General features: G+C 39.4%; 1 protein-coding gene and 2 non-coding genes across 3 annotated transcripts in view; all 3 read right to left on the bottom strand.

Moving 5' to 3' along the window:
• LOC106659188 overlaps window positions 1–14,588 on the bottom strand; it is a 51,042-nt gene extending 36,454 nt beyond the window's left edge. Inside the window, exon 1 of the mRNA XM_014381601.2 lies at window positions 13,996–14,588. Coding sequence (XP_014237087.1) covers window positions 13,996–14,113 — 118 coding nt within the window. The 5' untranslated portion in view covers window positions 14,114–14,588. The remainder of the gene's footprint in view (window positions 1–13,995) is intronic.
• Window positions 14,589–20,094: 5,506 nt separating this feature from the next.
• Trnap-agg lies at window positions 20,095–20,166 on the bottom strand. Its single transcript has one exon. It is a non-coding gene; the product is annotated as a tRNA-Pro (tRNA).
• A 92-nt stretch (window positions 20,167–20,258) lies between these two features.
• On the bottom strand, window positions 20,259–20,330 carry Trnap-agg. Its single transcript has one exon. It is a non-coding gene; the product is annotated as a tRNA-Pro (tRNA).
• Window positions 20,331–27,819: the final 7,489 nt, after the last annotated feature.

The following is a 27,819-nucleotide window of genomic DNA, read 5'->3' as shown; positions in this document are numbered from 1 at the left end:
CAAAATTTATGTAATCGTCGATATTACATCCATCTGCACTCCCATATTTTAGCCAATAAATATCAATTTGAAAACATATTTATGATTAACGTTGTTTCATACAGATTATTCCTCAATGTGTAATGGAGAAAAAGCAATAAATTTTTTAGATACCAGCTACATATTATTTCTCAAGACATAGAAATATATATTATGAAGATACTTCTGATTGAAAATATTATTGGATTTCTACCACTGTGTAAATTAACTTTTACAAGTAAATAATTACTATACGAGTAGAATAAAATTTTTGTTTATTATTTAATGAATGATAATCCATAGTCACACCTATTTTACAATTAATACCATAAATATCGGAGAGAACACTGTTCAATGGATCCCCTCTAGCTACATTTCCACCATATTATCGTAAATATCGTCACACCTTATTGAATAAATATTGAAAGAGAAAAATAACGAATGAACCATTGCTACCATTTATACACTTGTTGAGTTCAGCAAAAGAAGTTATAAAAAAGTTTTTCACGTGCTCGCGCATAAGTATAAATTTCTCAGAAGCGCCATTGAAACGTAAATGCACTTTCTGCAACTGTAATCTAACAATTAAAATGACATTATTAATCTGTAGTCAGTCTCACATACTTACAAAAGTTTTAGTATATGTTACCGGAGACTTGGTAAATGATGAAACTCTGTTGCACATGCGATTGAGAAAAAACCTGTTGCTGACTTGATACATTATTTTAATTTCTTAGATTAATTCATCCAAATGAATTATATAATTGAAATGTTACAGAGATAAAAACATAAGAATGAAACTATCGCAATGAAATAAACAAAAAATGTTACTGCACTAGTATGTACACAAGCAAATGAAAAAAATTCATTTGAATAAATAATTTGTGGAAACAACTGCTAATGTGCATCAATAAAATTAAAGAATAAACAATCCATAGTCATGCAATCTTCAACTTTTCTACGCTTGTAGCAGATAAGATAGAAAAGCCCACGACATATATTGTTATCCATATATAAAATTTTTTTTTAAATCTTGACAATGTAAATGAATAATAAAATAACCCGTATTGTTTACATAGCGACCATTGCGTAAATTGCCGGGAAAATGTCATTGCTACCGCAAAGATGCGATGATCTTGCACAATAGCGTGGCTCATCACCTCTCACCTAGCAACAATAACAACGACAGCCGCAGCAGGATCAACAACAGAGTATAATATAAATCAAGCATCGATAATGAAAATTTCCTCATCAACGATGAGTTTTTCACTCACATTTCTGTAAAAATTTTACTACATTCTTCAATACGAACGGAGCGACGTTGCGATGTACACAATGTATCATCGTCATATACCTGTATGCAACACTTTTCTTCTCGTGAATGCGAGTAGATGTGCAGAACATAGAACAAGAATGAAAGAAGAGAAAGAGAGAGAAACAGAGAGTGTTTATCGATCGATTTCGAAAGAGGCGTATGTACACGTTTTCTATTCATATAACACACATGCTCTGCGCACAATCTTTCATCGCAGAGACCTCCTTTTTGCCATAATTATTGAAACTCTAAATTTCCGTGGTATGAGATTGTATGCGTTGTGAAGTATATTATGCTTTCGCAACTAAAATTACTTTTTCACTGTTGAAACATTTACCTGACTTATAATGGTTGAAATAAAAATAAAAGACAAATTGGGTAAATGTGCGAGGAAATTAGTTAGACTTATTTTCAAATTCCAAGATCGTTCGATTGTACTTTTTGAGTTTGACAATGATTTACGAAAATTTGTTTTTGCTTTATATATTGTAACAAAAGTATAGACTAATATTGTGACTTTGCATCATTTGTAACCAATTAAAAATTTTTACAAATTTTGAAATTATCTTTGGTTTTTAACATTTATTGAAAATCGAGATTTATGTCCCTTATATGTTTGAACTAGGTAATTACTACAATGTATGAGCATTATTTGTTTGGTAAACATGTACAATAATAAAAATGAGTACCCAGATCTCTAAAAACATACGCAAAATATTACAGATGAAGGCAGTTTCAGGATTTTAGCACAAAAAAAGTAATGTACTTCTTGAAACTAAAAATAACACGTTAATTGCATTGTAGAATTTCACAATCTCTCTGGCTTGCATCATTTTTGTTATTTTAACAATTTATGTAGTCACATTAGTTCTTAAAAATAATTAAGAATTTTATACGACATCTCAAAGTAGCGAATGAAAATATGTTTTTCAAGACATTAACCTCTTTTAGAGTTTAAAAACAAAATTTGCCCTCGTGAGAAATTTGAAAGACATCGGCCGCAAATTAACACGTCGTGCTGTGTGCTGGGGGTCAATATACCAAGTGATTTTTTAAAGATTTAAAGCATATGTTTATTTGCTTGTGTGTAACAAGTTTTTAAATAGTATACGTACAAATGCTTATGATATAAATGAATCTCGGTCAGGCTGCAGTAGTATAGAGTAAGTCAGTGCACACCTTTCACTGACATCGAATGATTATGACCCGCATTTTCGTAGTTTGTCTCTTTGAGATGATGCACAAGTAAAGCGCATACAAAAACGGATAAATTGATTTGTTGTAAGACCTTAAACTTATTTTTTAGTTAGGTACGTAAAAAAATGTCTTATGTCAAATTAGTGATTTTTCAAAGAGTCTAATGAATTGTTTACTTTAGAAAAACAGATTATAACTGTATAATTATAATGTATGAATTGAAGTTAATTTTTTTTGTAATATAATACAATACATTTTTTTTCATAATTTCCAGAAACTCATTTTTTTATAAGATGTTTACTTACGGTTAATTTTGTAGAATGTTGCATGCATAAATAATGAAACTCACCTGCAAAATAAAATAAGAAAAGATTAGAGATGCACATAGCTAAATACAATATAAATTTATATTTAATATGAGAAACTTGACAGTTCAAAAAACTGTATAAATTAACTTTCACCGAAACCGCACGCATTCGAACAAAATTTGCGTACACACGCGACGCACTTTCTAAGTTTTCAATAATTAAATTTTGACATTTTTTTCTCGGCGATCTATGGCATCATTACCATTTATGTTTTCAAACCAAAAAGTTTAGGAATTAAATACATTGTTATCTTGTGTAGTGTGAAATAAAAATTTGATGTACAAGATCAACTGGTATTACGATCTTTATATTTCATTTATCTATGACTAATCTAATCTCTAAAAATATTGATATTAAATAGAAAATTAAGCATTGCAGATAACCTTCATTTTTAATTATATTACAACCCAATGTACTTATTTTATATCAAGGTTTTTCAATTTCGATGAATATGTAATACGTAAGATGCAGCAAACACAATAGCGATATGAATGGGTCGTTCCATGTTATGTGATATATATTGGCATTTCACGTCAAATCTCCAAGTTTGGGCGGCCGGACGCCCGCGCGCGCGAAAAAACCACGTTTTTTCTTTTTCTCTCGCTATATCTCGCTTAAATCAAAAAACGCCCCTCTGGAAAATGTCTATATCGATGGAAAATTTCCTGATCTTTCGATCTAGACTATTTTAAAAAAACTTAAAAATGAATTTTTTGAGATAATCGACTTTAAATTTTTTCCTGGGATTTTTAGGGGTAAAACGGAAAATTTTGGAAAATCTGACCTCACCATCGGAAAGCTGAGGCAATTTCCCATCGAAATCACGAGTTCGTTTTTTCCTCTAGGTGCATTTTAGTACTTTTCAGCGATTTACAAATTTAGTGATTTGACTTAATTCTGCCGCGCCGCGCGGCACTGGGAGAGTTGACGTGAAATGCCACATGTATATTCATACTTTTGATTATTACAGCGAATATTTCTTCATCATTTGAAGCCTCGATAATGATTCAAAGTAAATTTGAAGCTTGATACTATTTTTTTCACTTTCTATGGTTTTCAGTCTCTTTGAGAAACTTCAATAACTTTACTGAATTACTGGAGTAAAATTATTCAATCACAAATTTGAATTGAAGTTCGTTAAAAATAATTCTGAACGGTGTATTCGCAAAAGGTTTTTGACCCGTTTACATTATGAATCGCTCCTATAATGTTGTATCCGGTTTCTTTGCAATATCTTTTGCTCCTTTAATGTAAGTTTTTTGTTCTATAAATATAATACAACCACGGCGAAAGTCGAATCGATAGAGATAGAAAAAAAATTAAAGAAAAATTAAGAATTATTTATGTCTTGATTGGAAGCAATGCGGTAGACGCATAATAATAAACTAAATCTATTCATGCGTCACTTATAATGCGCTTGCGCGTACAGCGTGCGACACTTTCAACCACACATTTTCATGCATTTGAGTGCGCATAATATATAAATCTGGGTTCGATTAGCATTTTGTGAGATTTGTTTTCGGAAAGTTTTCTTCTTTTCAAAGCTTTTCCTCTAACCTTCTTACGAAAATATTGAAATGGAAATAATACAATGTAAAGTTTCACTGCAGTACAATTAACTATCGGTGAGTTATAAACTGATGATGATTCTGAGTAGGTAAAGTTTTCTACTATAACATCACCTCATCATCATCTACGTTATTGATGAAGTCAAAGAGCCATCGCAGTATAAACATTAATTATTTATGAGCATGCTGAATTTCCCCCGAGAGACTTCTGAAACGATATGTTTCATATTTAAAATTGATCTCCTTATGATTTCATAAAATCAACAAACCCTGCCTAATAAATAATTGTTATACTCAATAATAGTAAAAAATTATAGAACTATACTTCAATAATGCGAGTAAAGATGTCATTGAAAAAGGATAAATATTGTGCGTGAAACGTAATATAAAAATATATCAACTTGTATCAACGTTTGCCAATAACGCATCTTAGATTCGTTAAAAAAAAAACAAATTTGTCACGAGTATGTTTTTGTAAAAACAAGAAATTATGTTCAGCTCATTGATTGCAAGGTTCATGCGAAGCAATCATCAATCGAAAACTCATTCGTACGAATGATTTTCAATAGAAGAGAAAACACAATCGACCAATTCGCAAAGAAGTATCAAGACTACCCGCGACAGCCTTTCTTTAACCAAACGCATTTTCTCAGTGTATTAGAGCGATATATAAAAAGCATGAACTCTCCGCACGCCCTGTGGTGTACCTTACATACTTGCGAATGGACACTTTTGAAAGAACGTAAGAAAAGTCACAATGGGTTCAGTACTGGGTGGCCTTAAGGTAATCTTTTGTTTCTCTCGTCTTTTTTCGTGTGGTTTGAAAAGGGGCTGTTGCTAATGGGTTAAGCAATTATTGTTGTTTTAGTTTCATATTTGATTGAACTTTATTTGTATTAAGGTTCTTCACTAGACTTAAATTTTGTGGTATAAAAAAGATACAATCCTAAAATAATGTTTATCTAGCAAAAGTAATCAGGTGACATTTTTTCAAACTTGTCGTTTTTTTTACGTATAATGCTTCTCTTTCACGCTGTCAATCAATATAGCGGATAGGGATGTCGCCTCTGTCTCTTCAAATTCTATTCTTATAATGTACAAAGAAAAATAAAAAATGAAACGGAATTCCTCTTGAGTAAAAAATGGCAAGATCTGATATGACACAAAAATATCTTTAAATTCGGTTGTTGATGCAGCCAGCCAACTTAAACGATATATAGACTTGTATACTATAAGGTGTTGCTTTCACACAGTTTAATGTATGTATAATTCCAGTAAAAAAATCGAAATTCCAAGATGTAAAAAACCAAAAGCATTGCGTCATGATGACGGCGATGAAGCTGCGCGACAAAATTGGAGAAAGAGGGATTAAATACACTCAAAAGATGGAAATACGAGAATAATTTTTACTCGTGGTAAATAATAAAAAAGAATGAGAAGAGGAAAATGTTACTATACAAAAATGATCAACAAGCACCGTAATATAGGTGAAAATACTCAGACTAGAATCTGCCAAGACGTACTTGCGTTCTACAATTACATAGGGATTTTTCTGAAGCGAAAAGACCTTAGCTTTGGGGTATTTATCCTAATATATCGGAAAATTAAATCTCGTAATTACAGTGCCTCGATTGAAGCTAAAAGGCTCGTGAGTAATTTTATCAGTCATTAAAGTTTTCGACCTAATAGCCGGTTTGTATAAGAATTTTCAATGATTTTGATCATATATTCTCCGCCATTGTGCAGCAGCGGTAATTTATTAATGTCAAACCGATGAAGTATTTTTTTAATCTTCTCGCGCGTGTGTTAAAATATTTCATTAGCATGCTACAATTACGTATACTTGCACATGCACGTACCAGCACTTGCAGTGCACTCAATGCCTCGGAAAAGGATCGATTAATTGGCACGATGAGTAAGATTTCAACAATCCAGTTAATGATAGTTTACATACACACAGCGTTTACTCCCGAGACTAAGTCACTGCTGCTACATATAAATTATATATTCTAATTAGTAAAACCGATCTTCTCACGAAGAGTCGCTCAATCATGCCTCAAGCACTCTCTGAGTATATTAATATATTTGAACCTTGAACGCATAACTCATTGTTACAAAGCCAGAGATATTATAGTTTTTCCACGCATTTCATTTGAAATTATTTGCTTTAAGAAAACTTTACGTCGAGTCGCATCATAGCCTTATAGTAGTGGAATCTTAACGAATTCGGCGCCACAGACAATTTTCTCTTTCGTCGGAACGTGATAAACTTATAGATCTGCTGTTTCGTCGGAAGCATCATGACTTGAATCTTGAGCTTCTAGTTTAATTTAGGAAACGTGATTATATTTACGTACTAGAAATACCAAACAACGGATGTGAATAATTTTTACTACCTTGTATATTTTTAACCGCGTAAAGCTTCTTTATCTATAGATATCCATCACCTCGATATCGTTACTCACAGTCTAAGAGATTGAAATGCATCTCAAGGGAAAAAGAACACAATGGAATTGAAAAAAGGTGCGAAGTAGTGAATGAGCAATGAACACACACTCGGTAGCGCATATATTTTCAATTACATTCCGAGTGAATGTACTCGAATAATAACATCATCAACCTTAAATCAAATCTCTCAAAGGACATTTTTTACTCGCTTGGAGACTCGAAAAAAATGATGATGCACTCACCCTATTAAAAATCAATGTCCCTTTCTCTTTCTTTTTTTTTATGCCGCCAAGGCTAAAGTGTATGGCATGGAGTAATCTTTCGGTATCGCTCGCACAAAACCATAATATGCATACGCCAAGACGCGTACGATGATCTATTGCGGTTGAGTCTAGTCCAAATTTTAATAGCTACCTGCGACTGGGCTAGAACTGCAACCGCATCAAAGCTAGAGAAAAAAAACGACGAGGAAGCTAAGAAGCGGCGGCAGTCGTGCGCGCACGCGGTAATAATTATATTTGTACACAGCAGCACACACAGAATAGGCTGTCCTCTCGTTCGTTGTTGCGACAATGGGGACCCGTATACTGTATACATCTGAGTGAGTGTGCATGTGTTGCTGTACGTGTATATCGCAAGATTTATAAGATGTACGTCTGCTGCTGCCAGCAAGAGAGGGACTTAGATAGCCTTAGGGTTATATGTACGCTATATAATGATAGGGGGGACTTGTTGGGTGAGACTTTTTTGTTCATTTTTTGGTGCATCATCGTTATTAGGAAAGAAAAAACGTTTCTCTTTTTTCACCAGAAAGAGAGAAGCTAGTGCGTGGTAGTAAAGCCGATATTTTTTAGAATTAACTCGCGGAGGTGCAGCGCATCTCCTGCTCAAGATATTTAAGAAGCACAAATAAAGCAATGACGTTGAGAAATGCGCGAGATTTCGTGCATTAATTGTAATGCACATACGGAGATGAACGAGCTGTTTATTTATAAATTTTTTCCCCTCGCAAATGCGCGTCTACGTCTATGACATATTTTAATTTACGAGCCATAAAGTGTCAATCTATATAAACTACCAGCGACCCGACATTTCTTATCCGTTATCTCTGCTGTTAAACTCATTTGCAACACAGGCACAAAGTTGATGACAATTTTGATGTGCAACCTGATGCAAGAGTATTAAAATCATTCGAATGAACAATTAAACGGCTGACGTTGACATGTTTACTTCCAATTTGATATTTTCTCTACTGGAAATTACTTTTATTTCTAACACTGCAGCAGATATACGTGCATTTGAGAGCAATTGTGCAATTGCTCCGATACATGTATGTAGTGCTGTGTGTATGACCTTTGTGTTGTCATGTTACTCTTGACTAATATTAAAATCATAATGTTCGTGAAATAATTATAATTTGAAAAAAAAATAAAATTTCAAGTTGCAGTCGCCTTTCATGTCAATTTGTGATACAGCTAGGATATACTGAATCATGACCACTGCATATGTAGTATTAAAATCAAATGTTCGTGGAAATTCATACAGCTATCAACAAACTGAAGGACACCTACCTGAACCGATTATTTTCAAATATATGTACGATACTTATTCATTTAATACAACGAAAAAATATGAAATTCAGGGTTTGTTTTGAATCTTACATGTATCAACGTGTATTGTCAGACAATGTTTACAATACCGCAGAAACCAAAAATAAAATGCGAGCTGCTACGCAGTCTCGAATAACGGGAAAAAACACCTTTCGTAAGACACATTTTAATCAATCAGTTATCGGTATGATTGAATGCGTAAATAAATCTGTGAAAAACACGCGATATCATGGTTAATAAAATCATCGACCGAAAAAATCTCACTCTGCAACACGCATACACGCATACGCTTACCCATATCATCACGCGCTTTAACGCGTCTAAATCGATTGCCGATCAATCATGTCATAATCGCTCGTGCATAAGGTAATAAAATCCCAGCTGAAGTAATATAATACATAGAATTAGATGAGAAGGTAAAGAAGTAAAAAAGAGCCAGAATACGGGTCATGGCTTTACATGGGCAAGTTACACACTCACGAGTAACCAAATCATTTTGACTTCTCGCTACGGGATTTGGATTTTTAATATACATCACGTGAGAAAATTTTTGGAAAGCTTAGCAAGAACAAGCCGATGTATTTAAAATAAAATATTGTAATGTAAATAATTTTTCAACAAAGGTTTCGCAACAATAAAGTTGTTAAACTCGTATCAAACCTTAACACTCGCGAAAATTTTTCATGACACTAGCAGTTTTAAAAAACACTGCAGAAGTCACACAGAGTTCTATATTATTATATGTATATATTTGTATGTGAGAGTGTGTGAGTCTACATTGGAGTAGGTATTTATATATATAGCATTAACTGTACACCTGTGCCATATAATGTTAGCAAGTGTCTCATAAACTCGTTTTGCACATTTCATGAGTCAACGGTAAATTGGGAGACAATTAAATGTTTTCCCTAGCTGATATAGAATAGCTTGTTAGCCTACAATCTATAGACTAGTGAAGCCAAATTCAGTATTCGCTATAAGGTATGTGTGTGCACGTATAGAGTACTTATCATTACTTAAAAAAATTAGGTCATACGCGTACACACAGACATACGAACACAACGCTGACCTTGTTTACTCTAAAGACCATTTCTCGAAAAAAATTTTCAACAAAAGCACACGGATGAAGGCGAAAAAATGGAAAAAAGTCGGAAGTTGTCTAGATTTTTGAAAAAATTGATGAATTATAATTTTGACGACTAGTGTCACAGAGAATCGAGCCCAAGTTCCAAAATTTGCAAGTATCTCTTTCACTCTCTTTGCGTTGGCGCGTACGTATGTGCATATCAACAAGACGTATCCCGTTACTGTGCGCACACACACACACGCACACACATCTTTTCGCTAATATAGCTTAACACACAAACATATTATGTAGCCCAGATACGGAATATAAGTTGATGAGCGCTGCACGCCATGAGAAACCTTCTCTTTCTTACTTATTACTGAAAATGACATGTGCGTGCCGTGTAGCTAAAAATGCGGTCGCTTTCGTGTGTGCGCGAGTCTGTGTGTATACATAAGTTTCATATATATCCATATATAAATAAGTTGTGTCAAAGTGTACAATACCCGCCAGCTGATGGCACTTCAAACCTTAACCCGTTTCGCTTTAGGTGCGCCAACTGCCGTTTCCTTTTCTCTTGATTGTTGCGATGACATACACAATTACCAATGTAGGTGTACGCTAACTCCTTTTTTTTAACGATGGAAAAAGTAATTTTGCAATGGCTTTTAAATGTTATTCACTGCGCATATTACACAGGTACGTACGCATAAGATAGATGAATACGATAATAAAAATTACACTTGCATTTGTTTTCATAAACAGAAGAGGCCTTGAGCACGGATAGAGGCACGATATGTTATTACCGCACGTTTAGCTTTGACAGTATAGTATGTACAGCCGCTGCTGCTGTGCGACTTTCAAATCTTGTCAGGTTTCTCACCTCTTGTGCACTCATAAGCGCGAAAGAATCAAGTCTGATAAGGAATTATTGTATAGTTGAGTTTTTTCTCAGATGTGTGCATGAATACTTTGACGCATCCAATTACCATATGTATGAGAGCTTAAAAGAGTCGGTAATCAGATACTTTGCTTCATTTGAACTTCCCCGGGGTAGCCGCGGCATTGACTTCAGAATTCGAACTTCAAAACCCTTCGATAACAATCGAGAGAAGTTTTGTTATTGTAATTATTATAATTGTTTACCGAGCGGCGTGCGATGTTAAAGCCTTTCGAGTTACATTCAGACGTAAAAGTATACATTTCAATCTTTCTTAGAATCTCATGCAATAAAGTTTGTAACTTCAATACATGCTACACAAGAGACTTGGATTTATTCATATAATATCCACTTGAATGTTCAAAACTCTTCAAAAATCTAAAATAAATACGGTATAAATTATTCGGGTAAGACCGAGGGTTTTACGCAGAGACGTTTTATAATGGGGTAGATTAAGAACGAGTCACAAAAAGCAACTCAGCCGATAATTCACTGGCCAAAAAACAAAAGGGCTACTCCATCGATGCATCGTCATCAAGCAACGGCCAACTTCAGGCCCAACAGAAATTTGTCAGAACGTATTTAGCAAAACTAAACTTGGCCGTTTGGCCGAGGTGGCCAGCTGCAACTTCTAAGTAACTTCGTGTGAGTATGCGCATGCATCGCCCATAACAACACTCAACGAGTGGCGGCGGCTGGCTCGTTTCCATGGAAAAAGTCGACAGGTCGTGTGAACGCGCGACGGGCGCGTGCAAACGTGTGTGTGCATTATAAGCGAGCGAAAATCCATCGATACCGCATCTCGTTATTATTATTTATTACAAAATCATGATAACGCGGCGCGTACCGTCGATTCCGCCTGTTGAATACGTCGAAGCGGGCACCGAACGCGCATATATATACACAACACAACACTACACGTGCAGCGCGCGTTACGTTATAACGAGTTCCAATTACGTAAAAATATGACTGGTGCGTACATTATACTTGTGCCGCGCGCAAATTCAACGATTTTAGACTCTTATTTAGTTTTTAATGCACTTTCTAAAATTATGCAATAACTTCAATATTTCATTTATATCATAATAATATCTATGCTCGAATCGCCGCCGCGGCATCATGATTCTCTCAAACTCAGTCTTGCATGCGATACATACGGGTATGCGGCGTACATGTGCAGCACATTATAAAGCGCACACATCGAATTCGTCGAAATATAAATGCTGATTTATTCGGCATATATGTGTGCGTGTTATATTTTTAGCGTTTCGGACGCGGGCACAATCGTATTTATGTGAGTGTGCGTGCTTGTGTATGATATAAAGTTTACGAATATATGGCCTTCTTTGAGAGATTTTTTCCTCTCTTGGACGCACATTTACGTTCGCGACTTAGTATCGTCTTAGAGTTTATTTATTTTTCTGGCTCGAATAAAAATATACTTAATATAAGAATCAAATGAGAATTTTAAAAGTGTGCGCATATCAGAGGGAAAAAGAGACAGAGAGAAAGAAAAAAAGAAAGAAAGAAAAATAGTCTTTACACTTAAATCTGAAAATCGCCTATAATACGTCCAACTTTAGGCTATTCATTTGACGCAGGGTGAAGGATTAGACGATGCTGAATTATTGTGGCTATAAACTCGCACACGGTGCGTACACAATATACAAAGTTTCACGCGCGCGCCGGCCGCGTCAACTATTTTCTAACTTTTTTCTCTTCTACCGTATACGCACTGCTTTATGGCGTTTTCTGTATACCGGCGCGATAAAATGGGCTTTTTTCTTCACGGCATTTTGTCTCTTAGCGTTTCATATTGTACCATAATGACGTATAAATAATAATAAAACTTTTATGCCGGCGTCCGACAGAGATCGTGTCAAAGGCCGATTTTTATCATCGATTTTTCGTAATTGCACTTCCGCGAGAGCTCAGAAAAATTATCCAGCCGAGGCTATCGAGTCTTGAAAAATATTCAAATTTGCAGCGATACGAGCATCGAGGAAAATGTTATAGGTTACGTGAAGGGCAAACGCACGCTCCCGCCGCATTGTGTAGCATGCGCAATAATAATATACGTAAAAGATGCATCCGTGCGAAAGGTTTCGCGAGAAAAATAACGAGCAACAATGGCACGAACTAAATACTAGCGGCGATGAACGACCTTCCAACGCACTACCGACTCATCTCTTGGCAAAAAAAAGGAAAAAAAAATGAATTATCATCTTTTATGCTAGATACGCTTGCGAACGACGCGAGTCTGCAATTACAATCGTAACGTGCGTCGCTTATATCATGCTCGCTGCACTACACGCTCTACCGTCGTTCAATACATCATCGTATTATACATTTAAAGAAACAACAGAGTATCCCATGCTCATTTGTTTGAAAAATAAGTAGCGGGCGGAAACTTTGAAAAAATTGTAAAAAAATATACCGATGAATTGGTACAGGAGTTGACTGGGCGCTTCGAATAAAACAATCGATGAATGAATTGAAGTGTTTGTTTGTAAATACAGCAATGTTTGTTTTCAATCTGTAGGAAGCGAGATATGATGCCTGTGACTTTAAATGGAGTGTAAAAAAATCATTCGTACGGTTCTTTATAGAGCCTATCTGTATACTTTTAATATTCGAGAAAGTGTTGATGCACATCGACAACGCACTGATCTGATCTACCCAGATATAAAGTAAAAATATACACGTTCGTATTAATGAGGGAAAAACGCTGTATGTAATAAAATTGAATATTAATACAGGTGTCAATCTCCGTTGATGTTCGAATGAAGTAATATTCAAATGCGTATCTCGCCGAGAAATATATACATTTATCATATTATTGGCCTTTAGAAAGTTTGACTAACATATTTTTATGATATCATCAAACGAGCCTAATACTGATTTCTCTGAAAAGTTGTTATTTACAAGTACGATTTTATTTACTGGCTTTTCTGAGAAAACATATTCAAAAATCTTAATTATTCTACTTTTCCGGCTTTTGCCACGCGTAGATGAAAAATCGAACCTGCGCCCGGTATCGCGTAGGCGTTAAAATGTAAATAATCAATTAATTTTTTTGTTTGTCAAAGAAAGTATATCAAACTCGTAAAATACGGCCGCTATCAAATCAGCTCCCACCAGTCTCGACGCGCGCTCATGTAGGTAAACTGTATGAATACATGAACAGACACATTGCGCTGGCGTGTAACACACTACACATATAAGAGCATTATATAGGCACGATACGCAGACATACAAACAAGACTCAGACGTCAAGAAAACCGGTGAATGGATATTTCTGATTCACGCATTGTTTACTATCACTCGCGCTTCGAAACAATCATTATAACACTTTCACGTTAAATAACGCAGCTTGTATTTGCTATCGAGTGACGATTCGATAACAATAAAAAACCGAGAATCGTTGTTTTTGCGCGATTGAGAAATTGCAAATCAGAAACGTACCTCGAATTTTCGTTTCCTGCGGATCGACGACTGGCATCCTGCCGGCGTTCGGATTGTGAGGTGTGTTCTTAGCGCCGGGCTGCTTTCTCAATACGCCCACGACCTGCGGGGTCATCATCTTGGCAGGCACAGTTCGTCCTTTTAATCGATGATGCTGATTCGATTTCAGCGTGTTCGAATCAATCTAATGCACTCGATTTCCCGCACATGAGTCGAGAAACCATCGTTATTTCAAACTTAAATAATAAATATTGTAATCACTTCACATTCAAGCCATGGCGCAACGACTGTTTTAAACCATCAATAATGTTACACTGCTTTACTCGTCGCGTACCGGCTCGATTTCGAACGTCACGTTAAACACTCTCACTTCGGCAATATATTATAATATTATATGATAAACTTTTCGTTAAAAAAACACGCGCACAAACATAATAGCACGAGCGATAGTCACAGTTATCACACAATCACATTTTTATAAACGAAGTCACGCCTCGGTATGTGCAATTGACATTCGAAGAGAGAGAGAGAAAGAGAAAAAAGAAACACACACGGTAGGTAGAAAAAGCGACGTAGCTTCGCAGTCCGTTATGGCGCGCACTCGCCGAGCAACTGAGAAGCACTTCTACGTATACATACACACGTACTGCCGGCGCGCGCCAGGCGAAAGGCTCTCTGCACGTTATCCCCTCCTTCGTGTGCGGAACGCATATAGCTACCCGTAGCGCACGTTTCTATGGCGTTCTGTACGTAGTTTTTTCGATACACGAAATGCGACTACTGCACCTCGCGTATAAGCGTGTATACACAAATATATCGTAAGTAAATACCGAAGCTGCGTTGTGAGGCTGCAGCGGCAATTCTTAGATTCCATGAAATTTTCCGAATTCGAGTTTCCGTTGGAATGAAACGGAGCTACACTGGCGTCGGGCCGCCAACCGTTTCCCGCCTTGCAGCTTACACGTATATCGAATTTGAGTGTATAAATGCTCCACGTATAGTCCTTCGAATTTATCTCACGCAGACGTGTACAAATGTGTGTACGTCTCGAATTTTATCGCTTTTCGATGAGGGCATTTATAGCGGCTCACGAGGCTCTTTCGAACTCACTAATTCAAAAATCAATTCGAGTTCGATGATTTTATTACCTAAATCGATGCGCACTTTGGGCCGCAGCCGTTGCTGCTGCTGCTATTTTTCATTACTCCGATTTTTATCGTGCGACTGAGCGCGAGAGAACAGCAGAATTTTTACGAGGAATTTGCGCTGCGCTGCATCGAGAATTCTGGGAAGGCGAAATCAGAAGTACGAGAGCTGCGCCGTTGCTGCTGCTACTGCTACTCGTTCTCTGCAGTGACAAAGAGCTACGGGCGTATGCATTAGTATATATGTATTCGGTGGAACGATAAATTGGATCGCTGGCCCGCGAATTTTTTTCTCCTGCTCTTTCTCGAGAGCTCGTGCGCCCGGCCAAATGCCCAGCGATTAGCATATTAATAATGGCCGCTCTCGCTTTCGATCGCACAATTAAAGCCAATAATGCCTGAAAACTGATACTGTGCAGCTCATGTGCCTCGAACGTACTCTGTTGTACGTGAATAGCTGTCGAAAAAAAGCCCATGCATATGGCATATAAGTAGCGGCCACACATACGAACAGTACATAACTTATGTACACTCCATACAGCAGCAGCAGCAGCACACTCTTAACTAACCAAACCACCCAGCCGAAACTTTGTGCACTTCTCGATGGCGCAGCCGCGCGTTCCTTTGTTCTTTCAACCCTTCCTCTCCTTACTCGTGCGTCTTGTTCACTTTCATCTTCGCAATAGGTGCCAATATTTACTTGCGCGCGCTGTTATTTTTACGTTGCGTGTGCAGCATATGTTTGGCTAGCCGCAAAAATAACTGCAACGCACAGACGTGCGAATGTACGTATACTTCTTCGGGCGTACTTTGCATGCGTGCCTCGGAACTCCGAATTAACATGTATTTTTTCGTGAACGCGCACTGCGCCTCACGACGACGGAGGCTACTCTGCCTTTTGCAACAAGTGTATCGATATGCTGCAACGTTCGAAATTAGCCGTTTGATTTGAAATTTTTCCAAACGGCGTGCTGACTAATTTATTATATTTGTCCACTATCGACAGGCTCTAAGTAGATAAAATAGGAAAAGCACCTGTTTATCGTGTGTTTTAATTGCTATTGACATTCAAAATTACGAGTACACTCTCTACAGCTCGATGACACACGTTATTGACCATTTTGAAATTTATCAGTTCGAAGTGATGACATCGTTAAGTAAGCTTATAATGCCAAGTTTCTTATCTCGTCTAATTTTTTCTATGTCGAAACCTCATGGATTATCGAAGTATTCGATCGACGTTGGTAATGATGTTTACTAAACGGTTGAGAGTATCTGAATAAATGTGCATACTTTGCGGCAGGTGAACGACGTTAATCGGTCGAACAAAATTCAAAGCGATGCTGTACTCGTCTTTTTTTTGTGCTTCTTTTTATGAAAAAACGATCGCTCTGTTATGCGAAGAATTACGTTAGATATGCTGAACGCAAAATCGATGGGGGTAGTGTCGATAGCCTATGCTCTGTTCGATGGAACGCAGCGGCTTTTTCAATTCATTACAAACTGTGTAACGTCGAATCTCTGGAGCGTTTGGAACGTTTTGGCGCGCACTGAAACAGGCTGATTGGCTCAATTGCAGAAAGTGTTGCAGAGAGCACACAGTCACACACACACACACACACACACACACACACACAGACGACGGATGCAACGGCTGCGGCGGTGGAACGAGCGATTTTTCGCGCGCCTCGACTAGCTCTCTCGCCTCATTACACGTATAAGAGAGGCTTTTTCGCAACTCGACTTTTTCTTCTGCTGCATCGTGTGCTGCTGCTGCCGCCGATGCCTGGCGGCGAACCTAGCTCGCTCCTTTAGTTCTTAAAGTCATTCGATGATCCCGCTCGATTTAGCGAGCGGTTAATTACGAGTATCGAAGAGAGAAAACGTAACGGATAGGATCTCGTTGTCGGTTACGCAAAGTCACCGCAGAACCTTTGACAGATAGAAAAACACTGTTCGATTGTGAGCACACATACATAAGCAGTCTATCTCTGTGGAGATGTTCGTGTACTTGTGTGTTTTTCGAGTGTGTGTGTGCGACGAGGCCGCAGACGAGTGGACATCGTGAACGAGAGAGACACTCGCCACATCCGCGCGTCGAGCAAATGAGGCACGTCGGGTACGTAACACAGTACTTAGATCACATTGATATCGTCTATTGACCGCGTCGGCCAGCTGTGATGTATCATGTATATATAATAGTGGACCTCTCGACGCGCATCCATTACAATCGCTCTAAAAAACAATGGCGTAACGCGACTACGAAGGCGCGTGCTCGAATTTTCATGGAAATCCGAGCGAACGCAACACCTAACAGGAATTTCATCGGTGTGTTATGGCGTATGCGGCAGCGCGACGCACAGCCAACGTCCGCGAGTCAAGCTGCTGCTGCTGCTGCTGCTGCTGCTGCTGCTGCTCGTCACGCGCCACACGCACATACACCGAATAACTTTGCGCCATCGCGGACAGGTGTGTATTTATAGATGCGTGATTGTTAAGTCTTTCTCGGCTGCTGCTGCTGCTGCTGTTTATACACCTATACGGCTACTTGACACGTTAACTGCGCGCATTCCATTAATTATATCGAATCGATCCTCTTGAAAAAAATTCAAACGCTCGCTACTATCGCAGTCGCTGTCAGTCGAGTAGCTCGGTATCCAGTATACATATATACGGCCCAGCTCTGTGCAGCGCTGCTGCCTCTGCTCTTCCGCGCGGACTGATCGCGTTACAGCAGTTTCCGGTCTTTTAGTCGTGCCTCGGCGTCTATCTGCGTGTGCGTGTGTAGACATACCTGCGGCGCGTCGATAAGCAGCGACTGTATACACGATAGCTCCTAGGCTGCTCGTCGTTACAACGCCCAGCCTAATTACCAAGAATCGGAGGCCGATGCGCTGCACTCGAATATTTGTGTATGAAAATCATTCGTGTTCGTAGGCGAATATTGCGGAATGTAGCTGGTGGATTTTTCAATTACACCAAGCATGTGTATTATACACACACATCCAGTGTACGTCGGAACTATTCATTCGACTAAACGAGCGGCTATTTTTGTACATGGTCCCGAACATGCTCCACGGAGCCGACCTTGATAAGCAAATAATGGCGCGATTTATATAAAGATCTGCTTGAAAGCCGCTCTCGATATGGATTATTGTAGAAGGCGAAGCAACCATTGGGCTGCGCGCGTGCCTATGCCTACAATATAAGTAATAATATAAAAGTCTATAAATAATCTAAACTTTGCTTTGTTCGGCTCTTGGCTGCTGGAGCGCGCACGGACGGAAAAAAAATATGGCAATGCAGGCTATATAGGTAGCTGCTGCGCACGTGCGCGCTCGAAGCAGCCGCGAGAGATGCGAGAAAAGCATAATATTTCGTTATACATGCTCGACTGAATCCAATGCGGCCCGCCGAGTCTCTTTCGCATGATCAAGCTCGCGCTTATGTATGCATACACACATGGCAGTAGCAGCTCCATCTGCGGAATATAATCTATCTGCAGTCTCTGCACTAGGTATAGGTGTCTCCAGAAGAGAGAGAGAGAGATATCTCGACTCTTTCATCGCGCTTAGCCAAGTGCGAAAACAAAAGCCGCCTCGTCGCGTATCTATAATGCACTCGAGCTGCCGCCGCAGTCGCTGCACACATACTGCAACTGCTGCAGTGCTGACACTGCGCTCGGCTCTCGGCAATGCGCACATATTCCGCCGCACACGCCGTCGACAAATATACAATATACACATACGTGTGTGTGCACTGGCTATGCGCTACATGTATGCCTAGCGTGGCTATGTATCTGTGTACACAAGGCGAGTCTCTCGCTGCTGCAAACGACACGCAGAAAGAGAAAACGCAGCTGACGGACAACTGATTAAAAAGTCACAATTCTCCTCTGCTCTCGTGCAGTGCGTGCGTAAAATGCGCCACCGACACCGCCGCCACCACCGCCTGGAAATTTAGGTGAAATCGCGGAAAACTCGACTATACTTTCGATTCGAGTGTATAAATGGCGCGCGACAGACCGATCATGGCAATTATTGACGGCCATTTGTTTTTATCTGCCTTTTTTCCTTCCTATACTAATTGGCTTCTGTAAAAGCTTACTCGAGCATTGAATTTAATGCGAAAAAGTTGTAGGCTCGAAACGTCGTGGCTTTGATATCGCCCGTTATATTCTTTTCTGCCTCGTAATGTGTATCATATCGAATTAATGTTGAGCGACTGTATCATTACATTACGAGTTTCAAAGTAAATATTTTCATTTCTTTTTTGCCAAACATTAGCCAAGATAATTTTTCAGGCGACATCGCTTAAAAATCTCGGCCTTATTACTCACGTAGTACATATACCTTCTACCAACAGCAGAGTCAACTGTCAAGTGTCAATCTCCCACTTTGGTACACGAGCGTGAAAACAAATCGGATTAGTCTCGTTGTACACAGCGTCGTTATCCTACGTCCGACCGCAATGCAAAATGCAAATAATTGAAAATTTCTCTCTTCGCGAGTGCTGCTGTGGTCCGTTTTTTTTTGCAACACTCGAGCACATAATACACACTTGGAGCTTGTTACATATTCGCTCTGCGCTATATGATATATTTGCTAAAGTACTGGGCGCTACTTTAGTACGCTCGTAAGAGTGAAACGACCGTGCCAAGAGGCTAGACCGCAATTAAGGTGTCATTGAACCCGCGGGGATCGAAGGAGTCGAAGGATAAAAGGTGGCCAACACTCGACTTGCCCATATCGATTGTGAGTGCTCGGTAATCGAAACCCGCGACATTTTAGTGATAGCTTCATACAAGCTGTGCATGAGAGCCAATGAAATATGAAAATATTAATGAATTAATTAATAATAAATTGTTGTAAATTTTTTTCTTGATCGTAAATAAATAAAATCGACAGACTTGCGAGAAAAAGATGTAGCAAAAAAAAAAAAATCAAAAAGAATTGGGTTCGTCCGGGATTTGAACCCGGGACCTCTCGCACCCTAAGCGAGAATCATACCCCTAGACCAACGAACCGCGATGTGAGTATGGCCGAAAACGCTGTACGTAAAGATCATTTTTTACCAATTCCAAAATTCGTTATCAAAAAAATATTTCCAAAAAGAACTGGGTTCGTCCGGGATTTGAACCCGGGACCTCTCGCACCCTAAGCGAGAATCATACCCCTAGACCAACGAACCGCGATGGTAGTAGGACCCAAAATATTGTACGTAAAAATCAATTTAAATGGTTACATCTTGATTGTTATAAAAAATGTGTAATTTTTTATTTTTTTGCTCGATTTATCAAAATTATTACATAATATGTCGATTAGAGACTATGATCACATTTTAATTGGCAATTTGTTACATCTATAGATTAACTACAACATTCAACTAACGTTAAAACATATTCCAAAAAGAAAAACAGTGAAATGTAAATTTCATCAGACGCGTTCCTCTAACGATCGCTACAATTGGCAAGACAGGAGATCGTTCGAGTGCGCCCATTTCATTCAAAACCTGCCTATTGAATTTTCGAATGTGCAGTTTAGTTTGCAGCCTATACCTTAGCGAGTTAAATACGCGCAATAACTATTGGCCGCTCGCGCGGCAACTTTCACAATTTCAGGAATTCAAAAGATGTTACCAAATAACTTATACAATCTTTCGATATTGCCAGACGCGCGCGTGCGAGGCCAGTGCACAGACGCGGCGGCGAGGCGCGAGTTATCCGACGCTCCTGCAGAGTCGATAAAATTAAACGTACGCGTTAACACGCGTAATATTTGCGAGTTTAGGGAAAAAGAGTAATAATGATCGGACTCGTGGAAACTCGCATGTGCGCCTACGCGGAATTTTCATCATGCGAAGATACGCTCGGGTGTACTGCGCGCTCTACCTCGTACATACGTAGTAGTAACAGCAAAAACAACAGTCAATCCTCGCCTATTGTTCGATCACTCGTGACTCGTAATATTTATGCGGCGCGCACACATCGTTTGGCCTGCAAGAGTATCTCGCAGAAAATCCTCGAGTCTGTCTGTGTGTGTGTGAGTGTATGCACATACGCGTTATGCACACTTACGAACGCCTCTCCTCCGAGAGGCTCACCCACACACGTGTATTCATGTATACATGCAATATGTGTGCGCTCTACGCGGAAAACTTGTATTATCCTGTTTACTTGTTACTTTTACTTTCACTAGTTAATGCGCACAATAATATATTCATGAGCATATAATACACACGCATATAGATCAATTATTTTATTCGCAGCCGAGGCATATGTATAAGCATGAGGCTATATTTAGTGAAATCAGCTATGACTATCTGAATTATAACTTGGCACGAGTGTGTATGTGTGTGTGTGAGTATCGGCCGAGGCGCATTATATGGCCATATAAACTCGTGCCCGAGTCTAAGAACACGAACGAAAAGGAGAGAAGGAAGTCGGGTTAGTAGTGGATTTGCGTGAGCATACATACTATATAGATTGGACTCGGAGGCGATCGATAAGCGTAAGGGTGAAGGACCTTGGCGGCGCGAGCACGAGACGTACTGCACTGTAGAGAATTGTTTCGTCCGTTTTCAGCTGGAGCTGCTCACGATCGCGAGAAAAGGGCGCGATACACGTACTATTATGTATAGACGCCGATTACGTATAGTGTGCAGTTAATGCCCACTTATCTATTCGCAAATTCGTCCAAAGATCCGTTTTCCATTCGCAGCGAATATTCGGCTTTTTCTCCACTTAACGGTTAAATTTTCGCGATCGTGTAGCTCATTGAATTCGGCTTCGCGTATAAGCGTATACGAGTCTCGAGGCGAGGATTTTTTTGCAAACCAGTCGCTCGTTCGCTAGCTCGCTCGCGCGTGCTGCAGATTGAGCGATTCACGCGCAAAGTCGACTCGTATGTACGTATATATACTACATACTCGAGAGCGGAGCGCGTGTTTCTAGATGCTAATTTTTGACTTTAAAATTAAGTAACTGCCTGCTCGCGCGCGCGCGCCTAGGCACCAGTACGTATCTCTCTCTTATATATAGCGTGTACTGCACCGGAGCAACGACCGCTGAATCATATTGATTCCGCCGCAGAATACTTACGCGTCTTTTTTTTTGTAACTGCTTTCGCGCCGCGCTGTGTTATAAACTTGATAGCGCTGATTTGTCAAAAACGATGAGCAATTGTTTAATTTGATGAAGTATCGTTAGAAAAAAAACGACTCGTTATCGCGTCATCGGAATGTTGAAAGTACACGCACGTACACAACTAATGCTCCGCTGTTGTTCCTTTATTATACGAATTTGAGAGCTGCGCAAGGTCGCGCGCCTCGTTGTCTATGGATGTGCTGCTTCCCGTATATATAGCTGTTGCGAAATTCGCGTCGTGACAACGATCCGCCGCGCGCACGGATTCGAGGAAGGAAAAATCATCCCGTGAAGATAATCTCGGCGCGTCTCGCTGTCGCCCATCGCGATGCCCATGATGCTTATGTACACACACGAAATAATGCCCGTGTGCGCGCGCGGAAAAGAAAGAGAGAAAGTCCCCTCGCGCGCACATTTTTCTACGCGCTCGTGCGGTCGCTGCTCGTTCAATTTTTACCGCGGCCTGCCTGCACGCATACGTACATATATATGGACTTCGGTGCGGAGAATAGACAGTCGAGTGCGCCGCATTGTCCGTGCATAATCGCCTAGAAATGCCACAGAGAGAGAGAGAGAGCCGTCCACGAGCACATGTATGCGTGTTGTATTCGCAAACATGCGGATCAACTATAGGCTGGATAGGTGCGTATGTCGCATGGCTGCACCGATGCACACAAACACACACACTCATACACATATAGCTCGTGTGTACCTTTGACAAATGAAGAGGAAAAAAAACTAGACAGGAGTGCGGACTTTCAGGTGAAGAGGTCAGCTCGGCCGTGCGCGATTAATCTTGCCCGTCGTCTCTTCCCTCTGTCACTCGAGGCGTGCAACAACCGTCCTTACAATCGTCTAATTTACCCACCCGAGTTATGATGAATTACGCAATGGATTATCGAGCTCGTTGAGCCGCTACAATCCTTGCGAGAGCTGCGATTAAAATCAGCAATTTCCAAGATTGCGATTTTAATAATGATATGGGAGAAAAAAAACGGCTTCCTTCGATGCATAATGCAGCGACCGCTAGAGGGGTAACATAAGTTATCTACATTTTCGAAAGGAGCGCGCTATATACGTAAGGTGCGTTATAATATTGGCAAAATTTACGAGGCTTTTTCGAGATGGGAAAGCTCGAGACCGACAAGTAATACGCGATCTCTTGAATATCGAGCAGAGAGAGAGAGATCCACTGTGGCTCATATAGACTGATGCGAACAATTTATTTATAGCTCTCGAGCTCATCTACTCGCTACAAGATTGACGCTGAACATTCAAGTGCCTCTGTGGACTCATGTCTAATGCTAAACATATTATGTTCAATTGCAAAATTACTCAACGGCAATTACCATTAGCGCAAGTTATTTTTATGCCTAACAATACGGGAAAATGTTTTTAACGTTATTGAAATTTTGTAAATTTTACGAGATTGGTCAAAGAATTTAAAAATTCAAACCTCGAGTAAAAAAGCAATCGGTCCCAATACTTTTTTATACATTCGGTTACTACATTAGATACCCAATTTACAGTAATTGATTGAAAAATTCCCAAGTCAGGTATTCCATTCCGAAAGATGGAGCCACAATCTTGTTTTTGCTGTGCGAATGAAACAGAAATTGTTGTTACCGTCGTTTGAAAATGTATGAATTTATTAATTTTTAAATTCCACGTTAAGTTGAATTATTTCATCACGACACTTATTTCACGACTCTTGATAATTAACCTTCTTGAAATAACTAATAAAAACATAAATATTAAAAAAAAATAAAAGTTTTATAGAGGACTTGCAAAATATTGTTGTTTCATTCCGAAAGATGGAGTTAAGAGTTAAATTTTTCATGAGCTTGAACGTAGAAACAGACATTACCGACTTACTAATGCTATCAAATTTTAGCAGATTCTCTTTAAAAGAAAAAATATTTAAATAACAATTTATGACCGACGTTTCATTATCGATTTATCTGTATAATAACCACTTCAAAATGGTTGGACTTGTATTTATAAATTCACTTTATTGCTTGCAGATTTGAAGGTATATAGGTACACGCCGTCTAGTGGTAATGGTTAACTGTAATTACGATTGACTTTACATACATTTTTTGATCATCGCAAAAATAAATCAGTATTGAAACGTTAATTTTCAATCAAAATTTTTTAACTTGAGCATTGAATGAAACTTTTTTTCTCCGTTATAAATAATGCATCTGATTGCATTATTATTATTTTTTTGTACAGTTAATGTGAGAAAAGTTATCATTAATACTACATTAAATTTAAAAGAATATTTCATGTGAAATATCTTCAGTAAAATTGAGTATTGAGTATTTAAATTGTAATGTCTGTGTACGTAAAGAGATATTTGCTTCAGCTAATACAGCTTTATAAAAACATTTTAATTAGAAATATTCAAAATATCTAGCAATTTTTTCACGTATCAAACTCTTATGGTGCTTATGATTAATAATTGTTAGTAATTCGTTGTTTAGAATTGTCATTTGTTATATGTACGAGGAATTGTGAAATGTTTTTATAAAAAAAAATAAGTAATTGAATAAATATTTTTCTTTACCGCAAGTAATTTCATATATCACTACATGTCATCCAATTTTCATATTATAGATCTAAAAGCTCTATTCAGGAAAGGCCAATTTTTCAACTCCACGCGTACAAAAAATTGTATTTCCAGTAATGGAATTTTTAATTCAGATAAAAATGTCTACGTGTAAGGTTTTTGCACAGTCCATTATCCTCATATCTTGGATGAAAAGCAGAGCAAATTAGGGAAGTACTTGAAATTTACACGAAACTCGGCAAAAGTTTGGCTCGCGCGGAAATGGTGTTTCCAATGTACGCGGTGGCATTAATTTTCTTGGTTTTTGAACTTTTCAACTTTTAAACTCTCAGTCGGGTTATCGGGAGAAATCACGCAAGTGTTGCGCTTTTATTGTTTCGTTTTTTTTTCCCTTGCCAATTGCAATTCGACAAACAAATAGCTGCAGTTTCACTTGGTCTTTCATGTTCAAAAGTGAATCGTAAAAAAATGTACAGGTTTCAGCAGCGATGAAAGGAAAAAATAAAGCGGCTGTCACCCCCTGGCGAAAAACTTGATTTATAGTCGTAAAAACTCGTTCGTGAAGTGAGCGCTCGAGTTCGGCCAAAGGCTTAAACTTTGATGCAGTGCAAACGATCGAGTCACTCATTTCTCTGTAAGCATTATCATGAGCCAGGAAATTTTTCCAACCGACAAAATATCAAGCCAAATGATCGATGGAAGCCATTTTTTGGTAGAAAATTTCAAACTATATCCTACTTTCGAATAAGGCACGAGAGAGTCTGTAAATTAACTCTGGGTCGAGATAGTTTAAATACGTATGCATTGCTCGAATTGCTCTTAAAGCTAGTTTCTTCGTCGATCACCTCCTCGACCCTGTTTCAGACTCAAAATGAGAATGTTGAACCTTGAGCAAATGGTCTCTGAACGTTGTTCCAAGTTAAGATATCAATGTTCGCTAGAATAATACTTGCTCGGGCTTTTTTCTTTACAATTTTGCCCTCTCGGTATAAAAGCCAGATTTTCTTTTCAATGAAAAACGAACAAGTGCTAAGCCTAACGTAGCTTTTTAATTTTTTCGATGCGAGCTAAAGAAAAATTATTCAATCTGGTACAGGTAAAAAAAAGTCATGTTTTTTCTTCAAATACGTAAATTCAATCGAAGCAATCGTTAGCAATCGTACATACTGTTCCTCCCCCTCATTCGCATGTCCGTCTCTTGAAACGACGTCAGCAGCTGCAGTCAACGGTCTGATTTAAAATATAAACACAATTGCGTCTAGTTTGCTATTGAAAGTTCAACCTCGACCTCAAAAAGCAAAGGAGAAAGCAAAAAAAAATAGAGAGAAAAGAGTCGAAAAATCACCGAAAATCCGAGAGAGCCGCAGCCGCAGCATCCCTCGCACAGAGAGGCTCGCGCGTATACGTACCAAGTCACATTGGCTCTCTGTACTCGGAGGGGATCGATAGCCAGTGACGTCACAGCTCTCAGTTGACTGACGTCACCGCGGCAGGAGCGCGAGCTGCTGCATCCATCTCTCGTCGCTGGCGCGGGCTGCTGCTGCTGCTGCTGCTGCTGCTGCTTATATTCGTACATCGATCTCGATGTGACGAGTAGCACAGCTATATATGCACAAAAGCTCGGCTGGTTCGTTTATCTCCGGGCGCGCATTGCGCGATTTTTTTCCCTGCCTGCCTGCCTGGCTGGCTAGCTCTCGCCCGCAGTCGCTGAATGTACAATGGAGTTGTATGTGCCTCGAGCAAATAGCGAATTTCAATCGGTCGCAAGAGGAGGAGGAGGATCGCAAGCTGCACCTCGCTATATGTAAAATTATTTATATATATGTTGACGCGAAGGAACAATTTGCTCGAGCTGCTCATTAATCATACACACGTGTGTGTTCGAGGACGTCCTAGATTTTAGAAATGCAATTTAGCTCCAACAACGTCTCTCTGCACATGATATAATAGAACGGCAACAAACGAAAAACGAATAGTCGCCAGAGCGAGCGAGGATGAGCCCCTCATAAGAAGCTTTAGAAATGCTAAATTTATCTTATCAATAGATCAAAGCGCAGAGTGAATTTCGCAAGGCCAAGCCGCAGCTATTTCCCTCATGGCTCATAGCTTATTGGTTCAATGAAAGCGATCATCTCTACTTTGGCGCTTTTTTCGCTCATCCTTATCGCGTACTCATATACGAACTTGCGTCGAGTCCCTGAAATTACAAAAGCTCCCGTATACTCCACGAGCTCCTATGTAATACAGCTATATTTGTACATTCGCTCTGGCGTTGGTTGCCCCCCGTCGGCTGTACGTCGGAATTTCCGATCGCGTGATCCGACGTCGCGGCGGCGGCGGCGGCACACACGTGTACCTATTCTACCTACGTGCAGCTACTCGCGACGTCGAAAAATATAATCTTCGCGCGGAATAGGCGAAACGATCGGGTAACTTATTATACGCTCTTAATCTTGGCAGCCAATCGTGTCTGCGGATCGATCGGACTTGTATATCAAAGGCATTTGCTGCACACGCTTAGGCCGATGCGTATCGGGCCTACGTCGCTACGGCGCTTATGCCAGATAGCTAGCACATATATATATAGGCTATAGCTCGTGGCGGTACCAATGCACCCCGCTTTATTTCTCGCTCTGTGTGTCGAGCCAATATATACGTATATACGTATGCACATGCAGTCCCTGTCACGATCGTCGTGTTGTACGTTATATATAGGTATACCTACATGCAGATGTGTGTAAGGACTGTGTGTGCTCGCGGCGCATCGATTCGCCGCCGACGCGAACTACGCGTGACGTCACCCGACACAGCACCTATACATAGGTAGTAGAGGTAGTAGCGTTAAACTCTACTCTACTCTCGGCCGCTCACTGTACTGCGCCTGGACCAAATCGGGTCAAACGTCGTCGCACACGCGAAAAACGGCGCAACGTGCGCCGCCGAGCACGCGTTCAATGGGCAAC

This window comes from Trichogramma pretiosum, unplaced genomic scaffold, assembly GCF_000599845.2.
Source record: "Trichogramma pretiosum strain Unisexual culture from Peru unplaced genomic scaffold, Tpre_2.0 scaffold2, whole genome shotgun sequence".
NCBI classification, from domain to species: Eukaryota; Metazoa; Arthropoda; class Insecta; order Hymenoptera; family Trichogrammatidae; genus Trichogramma; species Trichogramma pretiosum.
This window is presented reverse-complemented; position numbering and strand designations above follow the sequence as displayed.